The sequence below is a fragment of the Gorilla gorilla genome, chromosome 13 (genome assembly GCF_029281585.2).
Source record: "Gorilla gorilla gorilla isolate KB3781 chromosome 13, NHGRI_mGorGor1-v2.1_pri, whole genome shotgun sequence".
Classification (NCBI taxonomy): Eukaryota; Metazoa; Chordata; class Mammalia; order Primates; family Hominidae; genus Gorilla; species Gorilla gorilla.
The window spans coordinates 130,675,143-130,696,276 of NC_073237.2; the positions used below are offsets into that span (position 1 = coordinate 130,675,143).

General features: G+C 61.5%; 1 protein-coding gene across 1 annotated transcript in view; it reads left to right on the forward strand.

Moving 5' to 3' along the window:
* The first annotated feature begins 12,454 nt into the window (after window positions 1-12,454).
* Window positions 12,455-21,134, forward strand: part of RXRA (retinoid X receptor alpha) — a 115,261-nt gene continuing 106,581 nt past the window's right edge. The window contains exon 1 of the mRNA XM_055349842.2: window positions 12,455-12,659. Within this exon, the coding sequence (XP_055205817.2) occupies window positions 12,632-12,659 (28 nt within the window). The 5' untranslated portion in view covers window positions 12,455-12,631. The remainder of the gene's footprint in view (window positions 12,660-21,134) is intronic.

Consider the following 21,134-nt stretch of genomic DNA (forward strand, 5'->3'; position numbering starts at 1 on the left):
AAGAGCTGTGGCTTCCCAGTGGCCGGGAACCTGCCACTGTGGCCGGGACAGCTCTTGGTAAGCATCTAGACAGCTGGCTCGAGGCTAACGTGGAAGTGGTACTGGTGTCTGCTTGTTCTCGCTGGAGCTGCTGGCTGGGCGCAGGGCTGGGCCCTCTGCTGTCAGGAGTGCCTTCTCCTAAAGAGGCCCTGGCAAAGGCACAGGCCGGGGAGGCCGGCTCAGAGGTCTGGGACACACGCCTTGAAGGAGAACAGTCGACCTCCTTTCTCTGCCACACAGATGAAATCTGGGGCATGCCTGGGAGTCCTCCTCCTCTCTTCCCACAGTCAAATTCTAATTTTCTTGAAGCAAAAGTACATGATTTGCCGCAGATGTGCGCTGCGCCCTGCTTTTTGGCCCTACAACTCCCCAGGAGGTGCCATTACTGGTGCCCATTTTACAGGTGAGGAAGCTGAGGCTCAGGGCCGCGACTTGTCCCAGGACACAGCCAGGAGGTAGTGAAGCCCAGATCTGCCCACTCCCACTGGCCAAACCACAATTCTCTCATCACATGGGACTCCAACCCGTCTCAGCATACCCTGGAGACTGCTGGGAACTGAGGCCTCCATGGGGCTCCAACCTGTCTTGGCATACCCTGGAGAGTGCTGGTAACTGAGGCATGGAGGCCTTGCCCTCTAAGTTCCATTTCAGAGGGGAGAAGCCAAAAGTTAACTGAGGCCGGTGGGGGCCAGTCTCAGTCCCCTTGGAGGTAGCCACAGTGTGAATCTCTCCCCAGAACACACTGGCAGTTCCAGACAAAGGCCTGAGAACACGCTGGGGGGCAGTCCCAGCGCTGTGGGCACCGCCTGTCAGGACCCAGCAGACCCAGCACATCGATGAGAGTGTCCACCTGAAAGGGATATTCAGGCTCGTTCCAAGTCGGCAGCATCCACTGAGGGCTTCGTTCACCCAACATAGCAAGGACGTTTGGCAGGTACACGGGACACCCGACCTGCCTCCTGACGCTGACAGCAGCCTTCACAGAAAGCCCTGCTACTGGATCTGGAGTGAAAGGAAGAAGGGTGCTGCCACGGTGCTCACTTTGGGCCTCATGGACGCGGATTTAACCCTAAGTGCTTAGCAGGCCCCACTGGTTGTGCACCTCAGCACGGCCCCCAGCAGTGTGGGGAGGGCTGCCTGGCCCCGAGAGCTGGCTGTCTGGCCGGGCCGTCTGTCCAGCACCTTTGCCTGCTGGACTGAAATCCAGCTGAGCTAGGAGCAAGGCTGACTGTAAAAGGAAAAGCCATTCAGAGCAGCTCAGGCTGGTTGTCCGGGCCCTGGGAGGAGACTTGTGCTAATTCCTCTTCAGACACCAAAGGGGGTAATCGCAGGCGTGGCAGGGCCGAGAAATCCTGTTAGTCCTTTGCCCCCCAGGGCTCCCATCGAGTGGCTCCCTGACAAAGCAGCTCTAGGGCTTCCTGAGGACAGCAGGCTGGAGGCAGGCGGTGCGGACCCCCCACAGACACTAATCCTTGCTCCAAAGCAGAGTCGAGGGCTGGGCGGCAGCCTCCCCGGGCTCCAGAGACTGCTGGAAGCTTCTGAGGCTTGGAAGGGCACGAGGCCCAGCACACGGGGTAGCATGGGCAAGCTCCTCCCTTCTTCTGGGGACTCAGAGTTCCCATGTGCAAAATTGGGGGGAAGAGCGGGGTCGGGGGAAGAGAAGACCTCCAAGGCGGTTAGGGTGGTCTTGGGCATCCGAGTCTTGCCCAGGGCAAGGGCTCTGCATTGCTCTTGGTCCTCTGGAAGGCGGTCGGGGCAGAGCGAGGCCCTTGGTTCTTCTTGGGGTGCAGGGCACCATGGCCCCAGCAGCTGAACTGGCCTGGAGGGTGCTGGGGTGGGTGTGTGTGGCAGCTCCCCAGCTCCTCCCCTGAGGAGGTCAGGGCAACTTTGCCCTCTTGGAGCCAGGCCTGGCGGCTTCCCAGGCCCCAGTGACATAGCAGCGCGAAGCAAGTCATCTCCCTCTCAGCAAAACAGAGCCAATAATTGTACCATCTCTGCTGGAGAATGAAGCGCCTCAGGGGCCACACTGGGACGCGCCACCCTAGTGCAGGTCCCTCTGGGCTCAGAACCCCCTTTCAGCAGCCTCTCAGCCTAGGGATCAAGGCCCTTCCAAACCTGGGCCACCCCAACCTCGGAGAGGCTCCCCACTGAGCACCCAAAGCACCTGTGACCCCATACCCTGCTGGTGCCCTCCCCCCACCCACGCAGCCCCATGCCCGCCCTTCTACCCGTGGACCTGCCGCCCCGACACCTGGACAGAAGCCGGCTCTGGTCCCTCATCTCCTTCTCTCCTTGGCCTTGTGGTTCAGGCCCTTGTGTCCTGTCCCCTCCCTGCTCTGTGAGTGCCTGGTCACTGTGGCAGCCATAGGGTGGCACCCAGAATCTGTGTTGGACACCGGTGCGTCACCTGGTGCTTCCCGGGAAGGGGAAGCACCTGGCCCGTGTTCCCCCCCTCTGCCCTCCACCCCTCACCCACAAGAGGTGCTGCAAAGCCTGCGTGGCGCTGGCGGGGTGCTGGGGTCTGGAGGAGCCCAGCCAGTCGGCTGTGTTGGCAAGAGACGGGCCTGAACAAGAGCCAAGCGGCTTCTGCGTCAGCTTTTAAAACCACCGAAAGGAGCTCACTTGTCATGCTGTGGTCCAAATATTTTGGCCATTTAGATGCAACCTTCTGTGCCTCTGAAATTAGGTGTATTATTAATCTCTTCCAGCCCAATGACAGAGTGGGCAGATCAGACAAGGATCCTTGCAGCGGGATGGGGAAGGGTGAGCATGTTCTTATCGGTGCAAAGCTGACACGGGGTGTTTCCAGAATGACACTGATGGAGTGCAGCCTGCCTGGGGGAGGGGTGGCTGGGAACCCCCGGTGATGAGGAGGGCATGGGCACAGGGCTTGCTTAGGGAGGAGAAGCGAGGGCTCCAGAGACACGGTTGCTGGCTTCCAGGATGTCACATGGGGTGACGTGGCAGGGCGTTTCTGCAGGGGGGCTTCTGAGATAGTGCGATAGGGCCAGCTGGGGTTGGCTGCAGGCTCCAGGGGTTAGGTTCCAGATGGATTTCAGATGGGACTTTCTTGCTAACCCTACTTTTTTTCTGATTATAAAAGTAATAAAGACTCCTTGTAGAGAAGGAGGCAAAATACAAAGAAGAGTGTGAAGCCCCCATCAGTCCATTAATGTTCACCAGTTGGGGGGTGGGAGGTGTTTTCCTTCAGATTTCTGTGTATACATTTATAACTGGCATCCTTTTGTGTGCAATGTTAACCGCCTTTTGTTTTCACTAAGCAATGTATTATGTATGTATTATGTTGAGCACCCATTTTGGGGGAGTAGACAGCCTGCACCATGGTCAGCCCGCAGACAGGCTGCACGGATCCAGGCACCTCGCTGGCTCCAAAACCCGTGAAGTGACCCCACCCAGGATGTCAGAGTAAGAGCGTGCCTGCTTGGCTAATGTCTCTCGCGTGCCTGCTTGGCTAATGTCTCTCGCGTGCCTGCTTGGCTAATGTCTCTCTGAACCCAGAGAGCAGAGAGGACCCGTGGCTGGGCTGCTGTGTGTTGGGGGCTCTTGAGGCCAGCCTGGTGGCCAGCTCCTTGGCACTGCCAGTTGCAGGGGCTAACCACCTTGTGAGGGACAGCCCACTTCCCCCAGGGTCTCTTGGCTCTTCCTCTCTGCCGAGTTGTGACAAGGTATGGGCTTGGCGAAGCGAGAGCTCCCCTCTCTGCCAGTGTCCATGTGGCCACTCTGTGACAGTAGGAATCCATACCCCACCCAGCCAGCTCACAGCAGGAATCCATACTCCCCCACCCCAGCCAGCTCACAGCAGGAATCCATACCCCCCCAGCCAGCTCACAGCAGGAATCCATACCCCCCGCCAGCCAGCTCACAGCAGGAATCCGTACCCCCCACCCCAGCCAGCTCACAGCAGGAATCCATACCCCCCCACCCCAGCCAGCTCACAGCAGGAATCCATAACCCCCCCCCAGCCAGCTCACAGCAGGAATCCATACCCCCCACCCAGCCAGCTCACAGCAGGAATCCATACCCCCCACCCAGCCAGCTCACAGCAGGAATCCATACCCCCCCACCCCAGCCAGCTCACAGAAGGAATCCACACCCCCCCCAGCCAGCTCACAGCAGGAATTCATACCCCCCACAGCCAGCTCACAGCAGGAATCCATACCCCCACCAGCCAGCTCAGAACAGCCCTGGGTCCCTGCAGGGTGGCACTTCTGTTCCCCTCCTGCCTTTCTGAGTGTAGAACTTCTTAAGAGCTAAGATCCAGGGGGCCAACCCAGCTGGTGCAGCTCATGGGGAGGAACCCTTCAGGCAGCTCCGTGCCCATGGGCTCAGGATAGCAACCCATCATCCCATCCAGGGATGGACTTCTCTAAAACGGCCCTGGACCCACCCAGAAGATCAGGGACAAGTCTATCAGTACCAGGACAGTCTGGAAGTTTTTGGCCATGCTTAAATTAGTTAAGGCTGGGGCCTGGCCACGGGCAAGCTTGCCTTTCGCACAACTGCTGGACTCCCTGCTGAGCATGACCACGGGCCATGGGGCTGAGATGTTCCCTGATGGAATATGCCTTGGAGAGCCTCGCCCTGGCCAGTCTGATGATCCCATTCACTAGGATGTTTATTGAGTGCCCGCGCAGGGCTGGCCTGGGCTGGTGGCTGTATAGACATCTCATTCAAGTCACACGAGGGTGCTGCAGAGGGAGAAACTGAGGCCTGGGGTCTCGCCCGGGGGGGACTCGGGATCAGATAGCTCCAACCCCTGGGCCCCTCAAAGTCCAGGATGCCCTCTCCCACCACCTGGCCAGGGTCTACCATGGATACACAGGTACGATTAACCTGGAACACACCACATTATTTTCTCAAACACTAAATATCCCCAATCACAACAGCAGAACTTCAAACAGCAACCGTGCCACAGAAGCAAATGAAGTCAGCTGACCCCTGGGGTGAGGAAATCAGACGGAGTCCAGTCCCTCCCTTGGCTGCTGGCAGGGCAGGGGGAACCTGGGGGATGCTGGCTTCCTTTCCTGAGCGTGTACAGCCCTCAGCTGTTCCTACAGCCCTGAGCTTCAGCATCGCAGGGCAGAGACATGGGGCTGGGGCCCTGGGGTTACTTCCAGGGTTGGGTGGTCTGTGACTCTGTGGAATCTAGTGGGTGCCTCAGGGCGGGGGCCTAGTGGACAGGCTCCGGTGCCCCCAAGTGGCTTCCAGCAGGGCATGGCACCTCTATCTGACACCCCCTTTCCATGTTCAGGGGATTTTGGGAAAGGGCCTGGTAATTAAACCCTTTTAAAGCCCACTGGTCCTGGGCAGTTGTCCAGGGCGTGGGACCCAAGGCCTCCTGGTCCTATCTCCCTTTGCCTTTCCTAGGTCTCTGTCACTCCCGGGCACGAGGAGACAGTGATGATGGGAAGGAGGTGAGGACAGGGTGAGGTCAGCCAGCCCACTCTGATAGCGCCTACTGCATGCAGGGGTCCGGCAGGCTTCGCAGGGGAGGCAGGGGAGCCTGAAACCCAGGGGTCTGCTGCCCAAGGGAGGCCCCAGCAGGGTGACAGCAAGGCCCTGGAGTCTTGGGTAGGAGGCGGAGGGCCTGGTGAGAGCCCCACACATAGATGCTCCAGTGTCCAGCCCTGCAAATGAAGCAGGAGGCTGGGAACAGGGCAGGCAGGGGCCCGGGAGGATGGGGCCAGGCCTGCAGCTTAAAAAGCAGGCATGGATGCGTCTTTTGGCTCCTCAGAGATGCTCTTTTGGTCCAGCCAACGACCTGCCTACGACGGTTGTGCCTCTGCCCCAAGGAGTGGTGCTGGGGCCAGGCTGCAGACCCCTGGAGCTGGAGGGCTGCAGGCGGCTGGCCCGGCCTCCTCCTGGGTGATCTCATTTCCAGGGCAGCCCCTCCCCTCCCTGCATCTCAGCTCAAGCGGCTCCTTCCTTGGGGACCCTCGTTAGTGGGAGAAACAAAGGCCAGTTGTCACCAGGAGCTGGCGATTCATCAGCCTCCGGCCTGGGCTCCCCCTCAGGGAGTGTGGTGGCTGTCTGCTGGGGGCTCAGAGCTGGGGGCTGGCAGGGCAGGATCTGGTGGGGCAGTGATGTGGGTGGGGTGAAAAGCGTCCCCCCATTCTAATCTTCGGGGGGAAGAAAAAATGTTTTAAAAGTGCTGCCCCCCCACCCTCCGTCCAGCAGAGATTTTTCTGTGTTGTCTTTGGTGCTTCCCACAGCAAACCCTACCAGGCTCCCTTGTGGGTAGATGCCCCTGAGCCTTCAAGGGGCCTTTGTCCCCGGGGCCGCGGATTCATTTACTGATAGGTAAACCGAGGCCCTGGGAGGGAAGATAATTTTTTCTAAGTATAGAAGGACTGAGATGTAAACAAGTATCCTGGTTGCCCACTAGGTCTTGGAGAGAAGCCGCTGACCTGGTGGCCTAGCTGGGCCCCTTGAAAATAGCGTCTGTGAGCATTCTGATCCCACGGCTGTGCCCAGTGGGGAAGGCGGAGACTGGAGCTCCCAGTTCCTGCCCTCAGCAAGCTCCGACCGTGGGAAGACACGGCCAGCCCAGGGCTAGAGGCACATGCAGGTTGCTGTAGGGTGCAGAGAAGCCAGCCCAGGCAGTGTGTGCATGCGTGCATGTGTGCGTGTGCGTGTGTGTGTGTTGGGCACTGGGGTGGAGATGGGCGAGCTGCTGAGGGCCACATTGGAGCTTCGGCAGCAAGGAATGCGGAGTAGCAAGGTGTGGATGGCCTGCAACAGCAGTCTCTCCTGTGCTAGCCTGGGGGGCTCTTGTGGGAAGAGCTCGGTGCGGGCAGGAGGGAGATGATGAAGGGAAGGGAGGGAGGGAGGGCCTGGTGAGTTTTGCTCAGGAGTTTGGACTTTATCCCAAGGGCAGTGGGCAGCATGAAAGAGTTTTTAAGCTGAGAGTGTCAGGGTTGGGGGCAGGGGGTGCTGCCTGCTTAGGCCAGGCAAGGTTGGGAACAGGCTGACGGAGAGGGGGTGGGGCCAGGGCCTTTGGGGACCTAGCCACACGTGGCTGTCCTGAGGCCTCCTCGGGGAGGATGACAGCCTCATCGGACCCTGAGCTGCAGCCTGGAGCCACGCCAGGCCCTCCACAAGCCAATGAGCGGAACAATGTGTGCCGGGCTGCGTCTGCACCCCCACTTGCTGGCAGTGTGGGGGTGGAGGGAGCCGCATTTTAAAGTACAGTTTATTTTGATGCAAGCACCGAGGGGCGTTAGGCAAACTCCTGGGCTCAGTTCCCCATCCTTCAATGCAAAACGACTCTTCTTTACGGCCCGTCAATAACCGCTGCCATCTCCTCGCCGCCGCAGAGGCCACATAGATCATATTTAAACCACATTGGTGGATGACAGAGACGTACGGATATTTTTAATCCCAACAGACTATTACGGTTCATATCATGTCTGTCAAATAAATATTATGAATCATTTCCCGTTAACTTTATGGGGGCCGCTTGACTACATCAGGGGGACTGGGCTCGGGGCCTTCCCCTGCACATCCATCCCCCTCGTATGTACACATATGTGCAGGGGGAGATGTATGCAGAAAGTGTCGATAATAAATGCCCCTGATAAAACACATAATCTCCTCGCCTGATGGGCGTCTGGGGGTGCACGGTGGAGAGGTGTCAGGGAGGGGCGTGCCACCTTCAGAGCCAGGGGGGCTGGGCTGGGCCCCAGGCTGGGAGCGTCGGCCTCAGCCTGTCTCCTTAGCTCCTGGGAGACAGGCTGTCATTCTATTTCCCTGTAGTCATATTCTTGTTTCTGTGATTAGCTGGTTCTTTTCTCTATTTTATAGAAGAGAATGATGTCCAGAGAGCACCCTTGTCCAAGGGCCATGTAAGAGTTGGTGGCAGAGCCAGGCTATGGCCTCTTCCTCCTGGTACCTTCCCCAGCACCTTGTTTTCCAAGTCTGTTACCTATGTCCCTTCCCTCTGGACTTTGGTCTCACCTGGCACCGGCTGCTTTGGCTGGCCGACCTGTGCCATGAGAAGCGGGGAGGTGGTGTGGCTCATTGGAGGCTGGGGGCGGAGGTCGGTGGTTGTCTGGGGGCTTTCCTGGGGGTTCTGACCACTGACCTCAGCCCTGGGTCTGGGGACTGCGGTGCCGGAGTCACCACACGGTTTGGAGTCAGTCACTGCTGCTCTTGGCCTCAGTGTTTCCATCTGGGAAACGGGGAAACCGGAGTCTTGGTCAGCCGGGGTGGGGTTAGAGGGGATGGTGCCTGGCAGTGTGTAGCAGACTGGCACCTCGGAGGCAGCTTGGAAAGCTCAGGTTCCTCCTCTCTGGACTCTCAGAACTGCTCCTGCCCTTCTTTGAGCATCTGTGACCCCTTGAGGCTGGCGCTGGGATTCGGTGGGGCTCTTTGGTGGCCCCTGGAGGGAACCCACTGTCTCTTGCCTGGAGCTGCCCTGAAATCCTGGCTCTTCTTTACAAACCAGCTCCTGTCCCCTTAAGCCTCACTCACCTGGACTCTTTGGCTCACGCCACCATTCAGCTCCCCAGAGTTCTGGAAGCAAGACCCCAGCTGATGACGGAGGCAGCGGCTGGCCTTCGGAGGACCTCGCCTTTCTCTTCCCCTGCACTGCTTTGGGTTTGGGGTGTGCAGGGCCAGCCAGCTGACTGCTACCAGGGCAGATGCTGTCAATGGTGACTGCCCTGCAGGCCTGCAAACATTTTACCAGAGGGCCAGACCCGGGAGCAGAGGGGTCCTCTTCTCTTCCTCCTCCTCCCCTCCTGTCATCTCCTCTCCCCTCCCTCCTATCCTTTCTCTTCCTCTCCACTCAGCAGAACAGACTGGAGCCCAGGTGTGGACAAGTGGCTTGAGTGTTTCCCTCTAGACTGATGGAGAGACAAGCTATGACTGAGAAAGGGGGTTCGGGCTGGGACCCCTGGGCCTAGTCCCAGTTCCATGTGGCCCTGCCGGGTGGCCCCTTGCCTCTCTGAGCTTTCGGCTCTGCTTCCCAGCTCGAGTCATCATCGGTCACCACAGACAAAAGGTGTTGTCCCCAAAGGAGCCACAACGGATGTGAGAGAGAGTCCCCTTAGGCTGAGGTGCTTGGGGACAGATCGGGCCACCTTGCCCAGCAGTACCCAAGCCCTTGGCCTCCCTTGTTGGAGGCCGAGCTCCCCAAACCCCTGTGAGGTCCTGCTAGTGACCAGCTCAGGACCACAGGGAACCTCTGGAAGCAGCTTAGAGCCCCGTTGGTGTCCTGGGAACTTCTGGGAGCAGTCCACCCAGACGCCAGCTTCCTCATGCTCAGCCAGCACAGAGACCGGCCTTTAAAAATATTATTCAACAAGCAATTCCCGGGACTGTTTACAAGACTGAGCCGAGACAGGCATATGAAATAGGCCAAAGTACCTTAAAAAGCGTCCCTCAGGGAAATTAAAAAAAAAAAAAAAAAGACCCAAACAAAAAAACAAAAAAACAAAACCTTCTTAGATCGCAGGTTGTGAATAAATGGATATTACTATAAAAATATTTTTGGCTGTAGCAGCACATGGTGGGAAGGCTGGGGTGTTTTTTTCCATGGCTGGCTCAGACCTGGCCATTTCATATGGGGCAGCCTCTATCCCAGGAGGTTTGGTGTAGAATCATTTGCACCAAAAAGCTCCAAACTGAGGGGGAGGATAACAAATAGTGGCCACAGAAATAACAAGCGGCATCATCATTTTCCATCAAGGACCTGGTGTGTTTTCGGCGGCCGAGCACCCAGGCCCCTGCCCCATGGAAGAGAAAGGCGGGGCTGAGAGCCATTCACCGTCTGTGGGCACAGAGGCTGGATGTGAGCCCAGATCTGCAGGACTCCGGACTCCGTGCGCTCTCCACGTGGTCTCTAGAGCAGGGGATGACGTCTTCCGGTGTTTCTTAGGAACAGAGGGCCCTTCTGGAACCTTCAGCCTTCCCAAGAGGAACCCACATGGAAATCTGTCTGCATGTGCCTCCCCGACTCCAGGCACCAACAGCTCCTGAGTCTTGAGTTTTCACGGACAAGGAGTGAGATGGGGGTGGGGTGGAGAGTCCAGCATGCCACACCGCCCACTGTTGGGAGGTGACCTCAGACACCTCAGCCCAGCCTTCCCACCATTGCCTGGCGTGTCCTGACCTGCCGTCCGCGGCCTGCTGCTCCTTCTCTCTGCAGGCCACTGCTCAGCTGGCCCTGCTGCCTGGGCGGCCACTGCCTGACGGAACCTCCCTGCTCCAAAACCTGACTCAAGAACAAGTGATCCCAAAAGCTGCCTGAGCCCTTTGGCTGGACAGAGCCTTGCTCTCCCTGCACTGAGCATAGGCGAAGGGCCTGCCTAATTCAGCGTCATTTCATCATCATCATCAATAACTGTCACACTGAGCTCGTCCTCCCGAGCGCAGACTCTCCATATTATCTCACTTAGTCATCTCAGTGACTCAGTGAGGAGGGAGTGGTTGTTCCCACTTTACAGATGAGAAAACTGAGATACAAGGAGGGAAGTGACCCAGCCAGGCCACATGGTTGGTAGGAGGTGGACCTGCAATCTGGCCCAGGCCTTGTCTATCTGGGACCCCCCCGCCAACCCCCCCACCTAAGTACAGTCAGGAGGGGCCCAAGCAGTCACAGAGACAGGCCTGGAACGCGGTGGGCACATGGCACTTGTGCAGTGTATGGCGCTTACCGAGGCTCTTTCTCAGTCCTATCCTGTGTTTGCCGCCCCCCTCCCTGGCAGGAGGAACTCAGTTTTAGAAGGGCAGTGGGTTGGGCCGGCATACCATGTGCAGTGGGGAAGTGGGTCTGTTGTGGCTGTAACCACAGTGGGTGAGGACCAGGTGTCAACAGTGGCCCTCATCCCGGAGGGAGTGGGGCAGGCTGCCTGTTGGACAGGGTGTGTGAATAGGGGGACGGGGTGGCCTTTGGTAGGGGCCGAGGGGTCAGTGAAGAGGGGGAGGGGGAGAGGGCTGCCTTGGGCTCTGGCTGTGCTGGGGGTGGGCTGCCCAACCAGGGCACTTCTGTCCCAAGTGGAACCAAGACCTCCCACCGGAACAGGCCACCGGAGCCCTCGTGGAACCCAGCTCCGGGTGGCCCGACTTGAGGGGCACCCAGGCAGCAGGACACCTCTCTGGTCTGGGGCTGTTATCTTTGGGCCCTGTCATGGCTGTCCACACGCGGTCATCACCTCCTCACCTCCCTCCCCATTAGCGTCCCCTGACCCGGGCCACCACGCGCAGCCTGCGTGAATGGTCAGTCCCTGTGCCTCGCAGCCCGGGCCCTTAGGTCTAGGTGGTCAGCAAGCTTGCGGTGGGGGTGCGGAGGGAGGGCGCGGCGGGGCGCCTCGGCGCCTGCTCAGGAAGGCTGGGCTTGGCGGCGCGCAGGTAGCTCACACCCAAATCCGAATTCCAGCCGCCCGAGACGGCGGGCGGCGGGCGGCGCGCGGTGGAGGCGGCCCGAGCTGTCCCGGGGCAGGAGTGCTTCCTTTCGTTTTCAAACAAATTGTGAATTTAAAAGTCAGGCAGAGAACTACCCAGGGTATAAAAATAGCCACCGGCCACAAAGTCTGTGTCCAACTCCGGGCAGCGCCTGCCCAGCCTGGTGCCTTTGAAGAGGGGTCCCAGGAGTGCGGGTCGATGAGGAGGCGAAGCGCGCACCCCTCCTCGTTCCCGGTGGGCTCGTGGGTCTCTCCGTGGGGGTAGGGCGTGAAAGTGTGGGGTGGACCGGGGGTAGCGTCCGGAAGACGAAACCTTCCCCGGACGAGGAGCTCGTCCTCTGCCGTTGGGGCACATCGCCACTCCCGGGCCTCAGTTTCCCCACGTGTCCGCCGCGGCGGGGTGCGAGGTATGGGTGCCGCGGCCATCCCCCCCGGCTCTGCGCTTGCCTGGCCCGGGCCGGGGTCCCCTCGCGGCCACCGCCCGGCCGCTTTGTGTGGCCGCGCAGACAATGGCCCGGCCGCTGGGCTCCCGGCCCGGCTCTCCGCCTCCTCCGGGCCCTTGCGTGCACGTGTGTGTGTGCGCGAGTGTGTGCGCGAGTGTGTGGCGGGCCCGGGGAGGGAGTTCTGCTCCCGCCCCCGCCCCCGCCCCGCTCCCTCTGCGCCCCGCCCCCTCCCACGCCGCCTCCTCCCGGCTCCCGGGAACCCCTGGCGGAGGCGAACTCGCAAGTTTGCACGGCGCTCTCAACTCGGCGGCCGGGCGGGCGGCGATCGCGGGGCGGCGGCGGCGGAGGGGGGCGCGCTCCGGGCGGGGCTGGGCGGGCGGGGCGCGGGCCGAGCGGTGGCGGCGGCGCTGCGCCGAGTCAGCGCCCGTCGCGGGCCCCCCGCCACCCCCCCGCCGGCGCCGCAGCGCCGCGGTCGGAGCGGGGCGCGGGCGCGCGGCGGCGGGGGCGCGGGCCGGGCGCGCGCGGCGGCGGCGCGCAGACACAAGTAGTTTACATTGTTGGGCGACTTTTGCAACAACTCGCCGCGCCGCGGCCTCCGCGCGCCGCCGCCGCCACCGCCGCCGCCGGCTCCCCGCCGCCCGGGCCCGGGCCGGCCGCGCCGGGGGCCGCCGCGCCCGCCGCCCGCTGCCTGCGCCGCCGGCCGGGCATGAGTTAGTCGCAGACATGGACACCAAACATTTCCTGCCGCTCGGTGAGTGCTCGCCGGGCCGGGCGGGGACGGGGCCGGGGGCCGGGGGCCGGGGGCCGGCGGGCGGGAGGGGGCCGGGGGCGCGTTGGCGGCGCGCGCGGGGGTCGCCGGCCCGGGCCCCGCTCGGACCCCTCGCCGACCTTCGCGTGAGTTCGCGCGCCGGGCCCAGGGCGGGGGTCGACCCGGGGCAACTTTTCGCGGGGCCCGGGCGGGGCTGGGCAGCGGGCGGTCGGCGGGGCCGGGGGGCGGGTGGCAGGTTCGCCCGGGACGAGGAGGGGTCTCCCGGTCACCGGCGGCCGCCTGCGCCCCGGCGCCCAGCTGCAGCCGCGCCGCACAGGAACCCGGCCGGAGCGGGAGGAGCGACTTCTGCGCTCCGCGGCTCCGGCCTCCCCGGCCTGGGGACCGGGACGGCGCGCTGGGCCCCGAGCGGCCTCTGCGCCGCCCGCCCGTCGGGCTGCGGCTTCCAGCAGGCCGCTGGCCCTTGGGTGTGTGTCCGCCCAGGAAACAGACTGGGACCCTGTTATCCCCAAAGCAGCCCACGCCCGGGTGGGCAGGGTCCCCCGGGGCTGTATGAACAGAACGTCAGACCTGGGAAGGCCCCATCCCAGAAATGGGGCCCCTCACTCTGGCACCCCCGGGTGTTCTACCAGGCTGGCTCTCCATTTGTGAGCAGGACAGCGCAGAGGCGCGTAGGGTCAGTTTCCCTCCTCCTCCTGCCATCCCGCCCGGTAGTTTCCTATCCCAGACTGCCCGCCAACTCCAGGCCCAGACCTACCGAGAAGGGGGAGAGGGCATGGCTGGGGCCCCCACCCATTGCCCTCCCAAGGGTTTGGAAGCTAGTGAGAAGGGGGAGACTTTATAAATTAGCTCCGGGAAGGATATTAATTTGGTGGTGGGACGGCAGCCAGGCTGTCAGGCCGGGTGAAGGATTTGTGCTGAATGGAAATCGAAACAGCTGATTATGAATGAAGCCCCCGCCATCCGTAGCCCCTCCTGCCCACCCTCCCTGCAGCCTGGGGTGCAGCTTGGCCACCCCAGGAGGTGCTCAGAAGCCAATGTAGCTGCAGGGATGTTTAGTGAGATGGGGCATCAAGGGGAGCCAGCATGGACCTAGCCCCTCCTGGATGTGAGGGTGAGAGTCTGAGTACCTCTGCTACTCACAGGCAGGTGTGCTGCCCCGTGAGCGGGGCAGGCGGTGGGTTCCAGGTTTGTCAGACCTAACGCTTACTCCCTGCCTCTGTCATGATGGAGTGGTGGGCTCGAGGCCTTGAATGAGCTCCAGGGCTCAGCCTCCAGGGGTGGGCGCTCATGCCCATTTTGCAGATGAGAAAACTGGCTGGGAGAGGCTGAGCCCCCAGGATACAAGGTGGTGGATTTGGGATTGGCACCCCCAGCTCGTGGTACTGCCGAGTGTGAGGCAGGAGGGAATGCTGCGCTGTCTGTGACCGACTGCAGTGTGGAGTGGGCTGGGGCTGCCTTTCCCTATTAAAGCTTTGCACTCACACATGTGCACACACACATCCACACACACAGAGCTAGGCTCTCCCAGACGATTCCTCTGGAACAAGAATGCTCAGCTCAGTGTCTGGCCCCTGGATGTGGCAGGGGCCTGGCTGGTTGCACTTCAGCTGAGTACTGAGAACCGAACAGGTCCCTGTTTCTAATGCTCTGGGTGGGACAGGGATAGTCCACGGAGTTGGTGGATGTAGGGCGAGGGAGCAAGGGGTGCCCAGTAGCCGTGGTGGCTTGCTGGAGTCCCTGTGAGGAGGAGAGGTCGTGCCTCCGAGCCACTGCCCCAGGGATCTCCCTGGGCACTCCCCTGCCACAAGGAAGCTAGGAGTCTTCTGTTCTCGAGCAGCAGCTCTCCCGACCGGCCCATGGCCTCCCAGGCAGCCCACGCCCCAGGGCTGAGCAGAGAGCCCTGGGCTCTGATTACATTTTATTTTTTTTCTAAGCTTGTGACCAGCTCTGAAGTCCAGAGCAGTCGAAGGTCCATTTAAGCGGCTACTTGTCTAAGCCCTTTTGTCAACACAGCCTAATCCCTCCTCGGGGTGAGTGGTGGAGGGCCTGGCTTGTCTTGGCCCGGCTGGCCGACCGGTCAGACCTGGAGCTGCTGGGGAGACTCGGCCACCCCTTACAGCTGCCCAGCCGCTTTTGGGGTCTGGGGTAGAGAGGGCTTCCTCCTCCCAGCATTCACTGCCGCTGGGCTTGGTGGGCTTGGTGGACTGTCCCAGTCGGTGTCCACCGAGCCGCTCAGTGAGGGCAGGGATGAGTCCAGCGTCCAGACCTGGAAGGAAAGCAAGGCCGAGGGACTCGCCAGAGGCAGCCCCAGCTTCCTGGCCCTGCTGCCCGGGGCTGGCCGCGCTCCCACGCCTGCCGGGGAGAAGGCCCCGGCTGACCTTATCCTGAATGGTGGGACTCAGGCGGAGTCTACAGAGTCCAAAGGTCTCAGACCACACCAGACCCCATGCGCCTGTGGAGAGACTCGGTGGCAAAGCTGTAGGCCCGCTGACCACTCTTGGAGTTGGGGCACTTGGGGGCCTGGGTGAGCTTGCAGCCTGTGTGAGGGGCTTCTGGTAACATCAGAGCCCTTGGGACCCAAAATAGAGCACATTCCGGGGCCTCCCGAAATAACAGGGTCATGTGACTCTCAGGAGGCTGGGCTTGGAGTCCCGCTCGGGCCTGACGAGGGCGTCTTTTAGCGCGGGCGCTGCCCGACGGCAGGGTGTTTGTTTTGGTAAACTCTGGAGGGGCCCTGTTTGTTGACTGGGGAGGTGTCAGGGAGAGAAAAATGGCCCAGTCCGATGGTGGCCCTGGCTTGCTAGCCTCCAACCTTGCCTAGGGCTGGCTGCTGGGCCTGGACCCGAGCATGCAGCTGTGACCCTCTGCCCAGATGTGGATGGGACGAGCTGGGCCCCTAGGAAGGGCTGGTGGGGGGCGGGTGCTCTGAGTCCCTTGGGGTGTGGGGTGCAGGTTGAGCCGGCAGCCCTGGTCACACGGGCAGCTGCTGTGACTGGCTCCCGGCTCTGCCAGCACCTGGTGGTTCTTCCAGCTGTGCCTGTCCTTCAGGGCCTGTGGGGGGCTCGCCTCCACCAGGAGGCCCCTCTGACTGCCCTCTCTTGGCCCCTGCCCCATTTCCCCCGTGGCTGTGCAGGAGGTCGCTGTCACTGGTTTTTGTTTCCTCCCCTGGGAAAGGGTGCCTGCAGGATTTGCTGTGGAATTACTGTGGGAACAGGCGGTACTCAGGGGTGTGCCCCCTCTGCCCCTGGGGGCTGGTCGTGCATGTGGCAGGGGGCTCTGGCATCAGGAGAGGGTGGGACAGACCTCAGCTGCATGGAAGGTGGTGTGGGGTGGGGGGGTGAAAGCCTTACAGGTCCACCCAGTGCCAGTGGAGGCTGCCTGGGGAGTTTCCTTTCTTGGGTGACGTTTGGTTTTGCCATGGGTCAAATGTTTCAGGGCTGGGACCTCGAGTGGTGAGCAATGCCTGTCCTCTGGAGAAGAGGGCACAGCTGTCCCAGCAGACACAGGGCAGAGGCCCTCCCCAACCCCCAGCTGGCTCAGGGCTGGGACACTGTCCCTGGGACCCGGGCTTTGCAAGCCAAGACCTGCCCCTCTTTCCCTTCTCTGCCAGGCTTGAGTTTGTATTTTTTAGCTGGCTTTGGTGGCCAGGGCCTTGGATTGGCCCGTTAACTGGTGTGTTTTCATAGGAATTGGCCATTTGCTGGGCTAGGGATGAGGCTGGGGTCTAGGGCCACAAGGGCCTGGGGGGCTGGCTTGTGGCTGTTGGGGGCTGGTGTCCATTTGGGGGTCACCTTCCAGACCTTTGTCCTGAGATTCTTAAGCTGATCAGTTTCGGGGTGCTGTGGTGTGGGTAGAGGGGTCACCCTCCTCCCCCTGCACCTTGCCCACCTGCCTGTATGTTTCCATTTTATAGGATGCAGCTCTGTCTTTCATCCTTCCTTCCTCTCCTCTGCCCCCTCCCATTCAGGGCCTTTGTTACCTGCAGGATGGAGGTGGTGGTGGTTTTGCAGGGATCAGCACCTTCCCAGGAAGAGGTTCTGACAGGTGGTGTCCCATTGCTGGGCGGGTGGTCAGGCCACCTGGGGTTGGGCCTTCTGTCCTCGCTGCCTGCCTGGTCTGCTCTTTGGCCTCTTGGGGCTTTGGCTGTCCATCTGAAAAATGGACATACTCATTGGCTCTTCCAAACACTGGAGAAGGCAGCCTGGTGTGTTGTAGGCTGGCTGGGAGTTCGGGGAGTCTGTTTGTGGGGTGTTTCCCCTAGCCTGTGGCTAGGTCCTCTCTGTGCCTCCTGCCTGGGTCAGGTGGGGCCAGGTTTCCAGCGCTGGACCAGAACAGGCCATGATGGTCGCTGGGGGCTGTCAGGTGTGGAGGAACAGACTCAGGAATAGAGGACATCGGGGACACTGAGGTAGCCCTTTCTGTGGATATAGGCCTGCCACAGGAGAGCGCTTGCTGCTGCTGGGTCCTTGGGACCAGCCCCTATGCCGCTCCAGGGACCCTCCTCAGGGTCCCAAGAAGACAGGTGGGGCGAGGGACCACGGTTTGCACACCCACCCGAGCCTGGTGCGAGATGTTCTGAGCAGTTGTGCCCCAGCGCCTCACAGACAGGGAAATTGCGCCCTAGAATTACAAAGCAATTGTCTAGCTCAGCAGCTGAATGAGCGTGAAATGGAGCAGAAAGCAGCTAAGGAAAATTGGCCCGGCCGCTGTGGGGAGAGCGGGTGCGGACCGCGTGCAGGGCTTGGGTGTGTGCACGCTCACTGTTGCACACACACAGAGTCACAGGCTCTCACCTGGCGCTGCTGGCCGCTGGCCCGTGTCCTGGCATGCCCGTGAGTGAGCCAGGCCTCATGGGGTCCCCCAAGGAGCACGGTGCTCCCTGCTGGGTTTGTTGGCCTCCTTTTTTTCTAAATCTCCCCAACTTGTCCAGGACTCACCCTGCCCCCACGAAGGTGCCGATGGCTGCAGCGGGCGTCTGCTGCGTGCCAGGGACTTTATTTTTGGGACCTTGTGGAGGTGTCACAGAGACAAGCCCACTTAGTGGATGGGGACGCTGAACCCTGGGTGAGGTCTGTGGGCCAGCCTTTGTGTCCCGCTGTGGGGCCTGCTTTTTCTCCGGCACTTGACTAGCGGGGGCCGCCTTGAGCTCCAGCTGGGAGGACCTGTCCCCAGGGTGGGGGCTCTGCTGCCCCAGGTCCTCCTTCCTCTCAGCATCCTCAGAGGCTGCTCACCGGCCAGGCTGGGTCTGTGCCCCATGCTGGTTCCCAGGAGCCCCATTGCTGGTCTTGGCCCGAGTGAGTGAGGTTTTTGTTCAGTGGGGACCCTGGTGGAGGGCTGAGGTCTCACCATGCCAGCTCTGTGCCCTGGGACTGGGCATCTTGGCCTCTTGTGCTGGTTGAAGGCCCTCTAAGGAGTGGCGACCCCTTGATCCTCACTCCAGGGTTGTCCTTGGCTTGGGGTGGTGGCTAGGAGAAGTCCCCACTCCCAGGTGGAAAGCTGTAGTTGGGTGAGCAGCAGAGGCCCAGCCTGGAACTGTGGCTTGCCCACCTCCTCACGCCACCAGGGCAGCACTGTCTGCAGCAAATTCCTGAGGTACCTGGGGGAGTGGACGGAGTGAGATTGGACCCCCGGTTCCCAGGGCAGGGCAGGGTAGGGGCACAGTTCTTTCTGAGGTCCTAACCCAGCACACGTGGCCCACCCCATGCATGCAGGCGTCCGCTGCAGCCTTCCCAGGGTGACCTGGCACAGCCTTGACAACCCTGGCTGGGGAGGCGGGGATTGCTGGTGGGCTTGTCCACATGTGGCTTAGGGAGCGCCCGCTGGGTGCTGGCCTGGTCCTGCTGCCTGTGGAGGAGGGGTGGGGGAGGGGTGCCCAGAGGTAGGGACAGCAAGGTCTGGCCTGGAGGGGGTGAAGGGGGTGAGGACGCAAGGGTGGGGTTGCAGGGCTGGAACCAGGAGGGGGTTCACGTGTGAGGTGAGGCTGGGTAGGGCCTGTGTGCCGGGCGTAGGTGCATGGGTGCCCAGAGACTGGGGGATCCCAGCGTGGTGCTCATGGCTGGAATGAGGCCACCAGTACTGTGCAGAGGGTGGTCTGGAGGCAGCCAGGCAAGGCCTGGAAGGAGGAAGTGACTCTCTCCAGGTGGCTCACTGGTTTCAGGTGGGCCTTGGGGCCCCTATGAATGGCCTTGCACCCTTGCCCTGGCTGGGCTCCTCAGCATGGCAGCCTGGGAAGGGGGGAGGATTCCTAGCGTCTTCCTGGAGGCTTAGGCCAGGTCCCTGGGCTGGCCTGGGGGTCGTCTTTCCCGGGCATGGGTATGGGTGAGGCACCTTTTCCCTGGCCCTGGCTCCAGCTCCCCCTGCACTCCCCGGGCACTGGATGAAGTGGGGGGGCAGGCTGTCCAGGGGGAGCAGAGCAGCCGGGCCTCTTGGGGCGGGTCAGGGATGCTGAGACCATGGAGGGGACCAGACTTTGGGGCTGGGGAGTGGGACATTGAGGGGTCCTTCAGGGGATCAGAGCCTCTCAGGGTCTCTGTGTGAGAAGTTGCCACGGGGTCTGTCCTGCACAGCCCACATCTGTCTTTGATGATTGGCTTCAGCCCCAGCTCTTCTTCCAGGCACTGACTGCTGGGGTGAGGGATGCCGGGAAGCCCTTGGTCACAGTCCTACCTCTGGGGTGACCCAGAGGCCGTGCCTGGCCTCCCTGCACCTCTGTTGGCCGTCTAAGCCATAGTAATTTCCAGCTGGGCCTCGGTTTCCCCAGCTGTACCCGGGGCCAGGGCTGGGGGTGATGGGTGTCGGCGCAGACTGCTGCCGTGCGTGCGGGGTCTGGAGCCTCTGGCGCTGAGGGGAGGGGAGAGTGAGTTGGGCCTGGGCCAGGCCGTGTGTAAATCCTCCAGCCGCCATGGATAAACCCTCGGAGTTCAAAGACAACCCCGGGTGCGGCCGCCGGCTGTAATGAGGTTACTGATTCAACAGGCTTCCTGGTGCTGCAGCCCAGAATGCAGTGAGGCTGGGAAGCCCCGGGGAGGGATCTAAGTATCCTGTAATTGACCAATTTAGCTTAAATGTCCACACTGGCCCTGGGCAGAGGTCAGGCAGTGACAGCACAGGTGGCTGGAGTCGCTGGGGTGGGCTCCCAACAGCTGCTGTGTCCGAGCCCCTCTGAATCGGGCACTCTCGGGCCTGGGCCGCCCTGTGCCTCTGCCGGGACTCCCTCTGCCTGCTCTTCCCTCTCCACCTGTGCAGGCTCAGCCTTCCTTCCCAGCGAGAGCCCACCTGCCATCCTTGGTGCCCAGCAGCCCTCTTGGTACAGGGCTTGGGGTGGGGCTGCAGCTTTGGACTTGGTGCCCAGAGCCTACATTCAGCTCCCGCTGGCAAGCCTGCTGGGTCTGTGCCTGACTATTGCCCAGTTTCCTCCCGCCTGAGGGCCGTGGAGTGATCCCACGCCTGTGTTAGGCGTTGAGGCCGCTGCTGGTGCAGGTGCCTGGCGGATGGGAGCTCTCCACGTGCCAGCCACCCATCCAGCCTCTTTTTTCCCAGGCTTCCTGAGGGCAGGGCCCTTCTGAGGCGAGGGCATCCCTGCAGCACCCAGTACAGGTGTGCAGGAAGGACTCGCTTGACTTAGAGAGTGGGATCAGAAGCACCTCTCCTGCCTGTCAGCAGTGGCTTCGGTGCCTGTGCTTGGGGAGGATGTATCTGGTACCTTGGAGAGAGGCTGGCAGGCCGCATCCAGCTCCTGGTTTCCTGTCAACCCAGGCCTGGTGTCCAGAGGACCACCTTGGTGACAATTTGCTCCTCAGAAATAGGACTGGGCATTGGGCAGCAGTGTCATTGACTGCCACAGTGATAGCATGGGCTGTGGCGGTTGCAGTGTGTGCTGAGCCGTCCCTCGAACTCAGCTCTCTACATGGTGGGGCTGCTCTCTGACCAGGCTGCTGTGTAGCCCTGGGCAGGTCCCTTCCCCTCTGTGGGCTTCAGTTTCCCTGGGGCCCTCTGGCTGTCAAAGCCTCTGCCTTGCCTTATTGGCACCCTGGCTTTGTTCTGATATGCTGTTGGCCATTGGTCAGGGTGGCACCCTGGGGACCAGCTCCCTGGGAAATGGCTCTATGCCCTCCCCAGCTGAGGGGACAGGACTTGGGCTGGGGTAGGGCCTGGGTTGCTGGGGTCCAGGAAGCCGTGGGCTCTGAGCTGGCCAGGGTGGGTCTGGGTCTGGATGTGGACTGGGCATGTTGCGGTGAAGCACTTTCGGGATGTGCAGCTTATAATGGGGAAGCGGTGGCCTGGGGGCATGGCAGAGCAGAGGCAGTAGGGGCCACAGATGAGTGGGGTCAGTCCCCATGACGGTTATCACTCAAGGCCAGGCTAGTCCTTCTCTCTTTGGGCACTGACCTTCCTTGCCTGGAACCTTTCATGGTACCCCACTGTCCCCAGGATGGAGGCCAGGCCTCCACCTAGTGT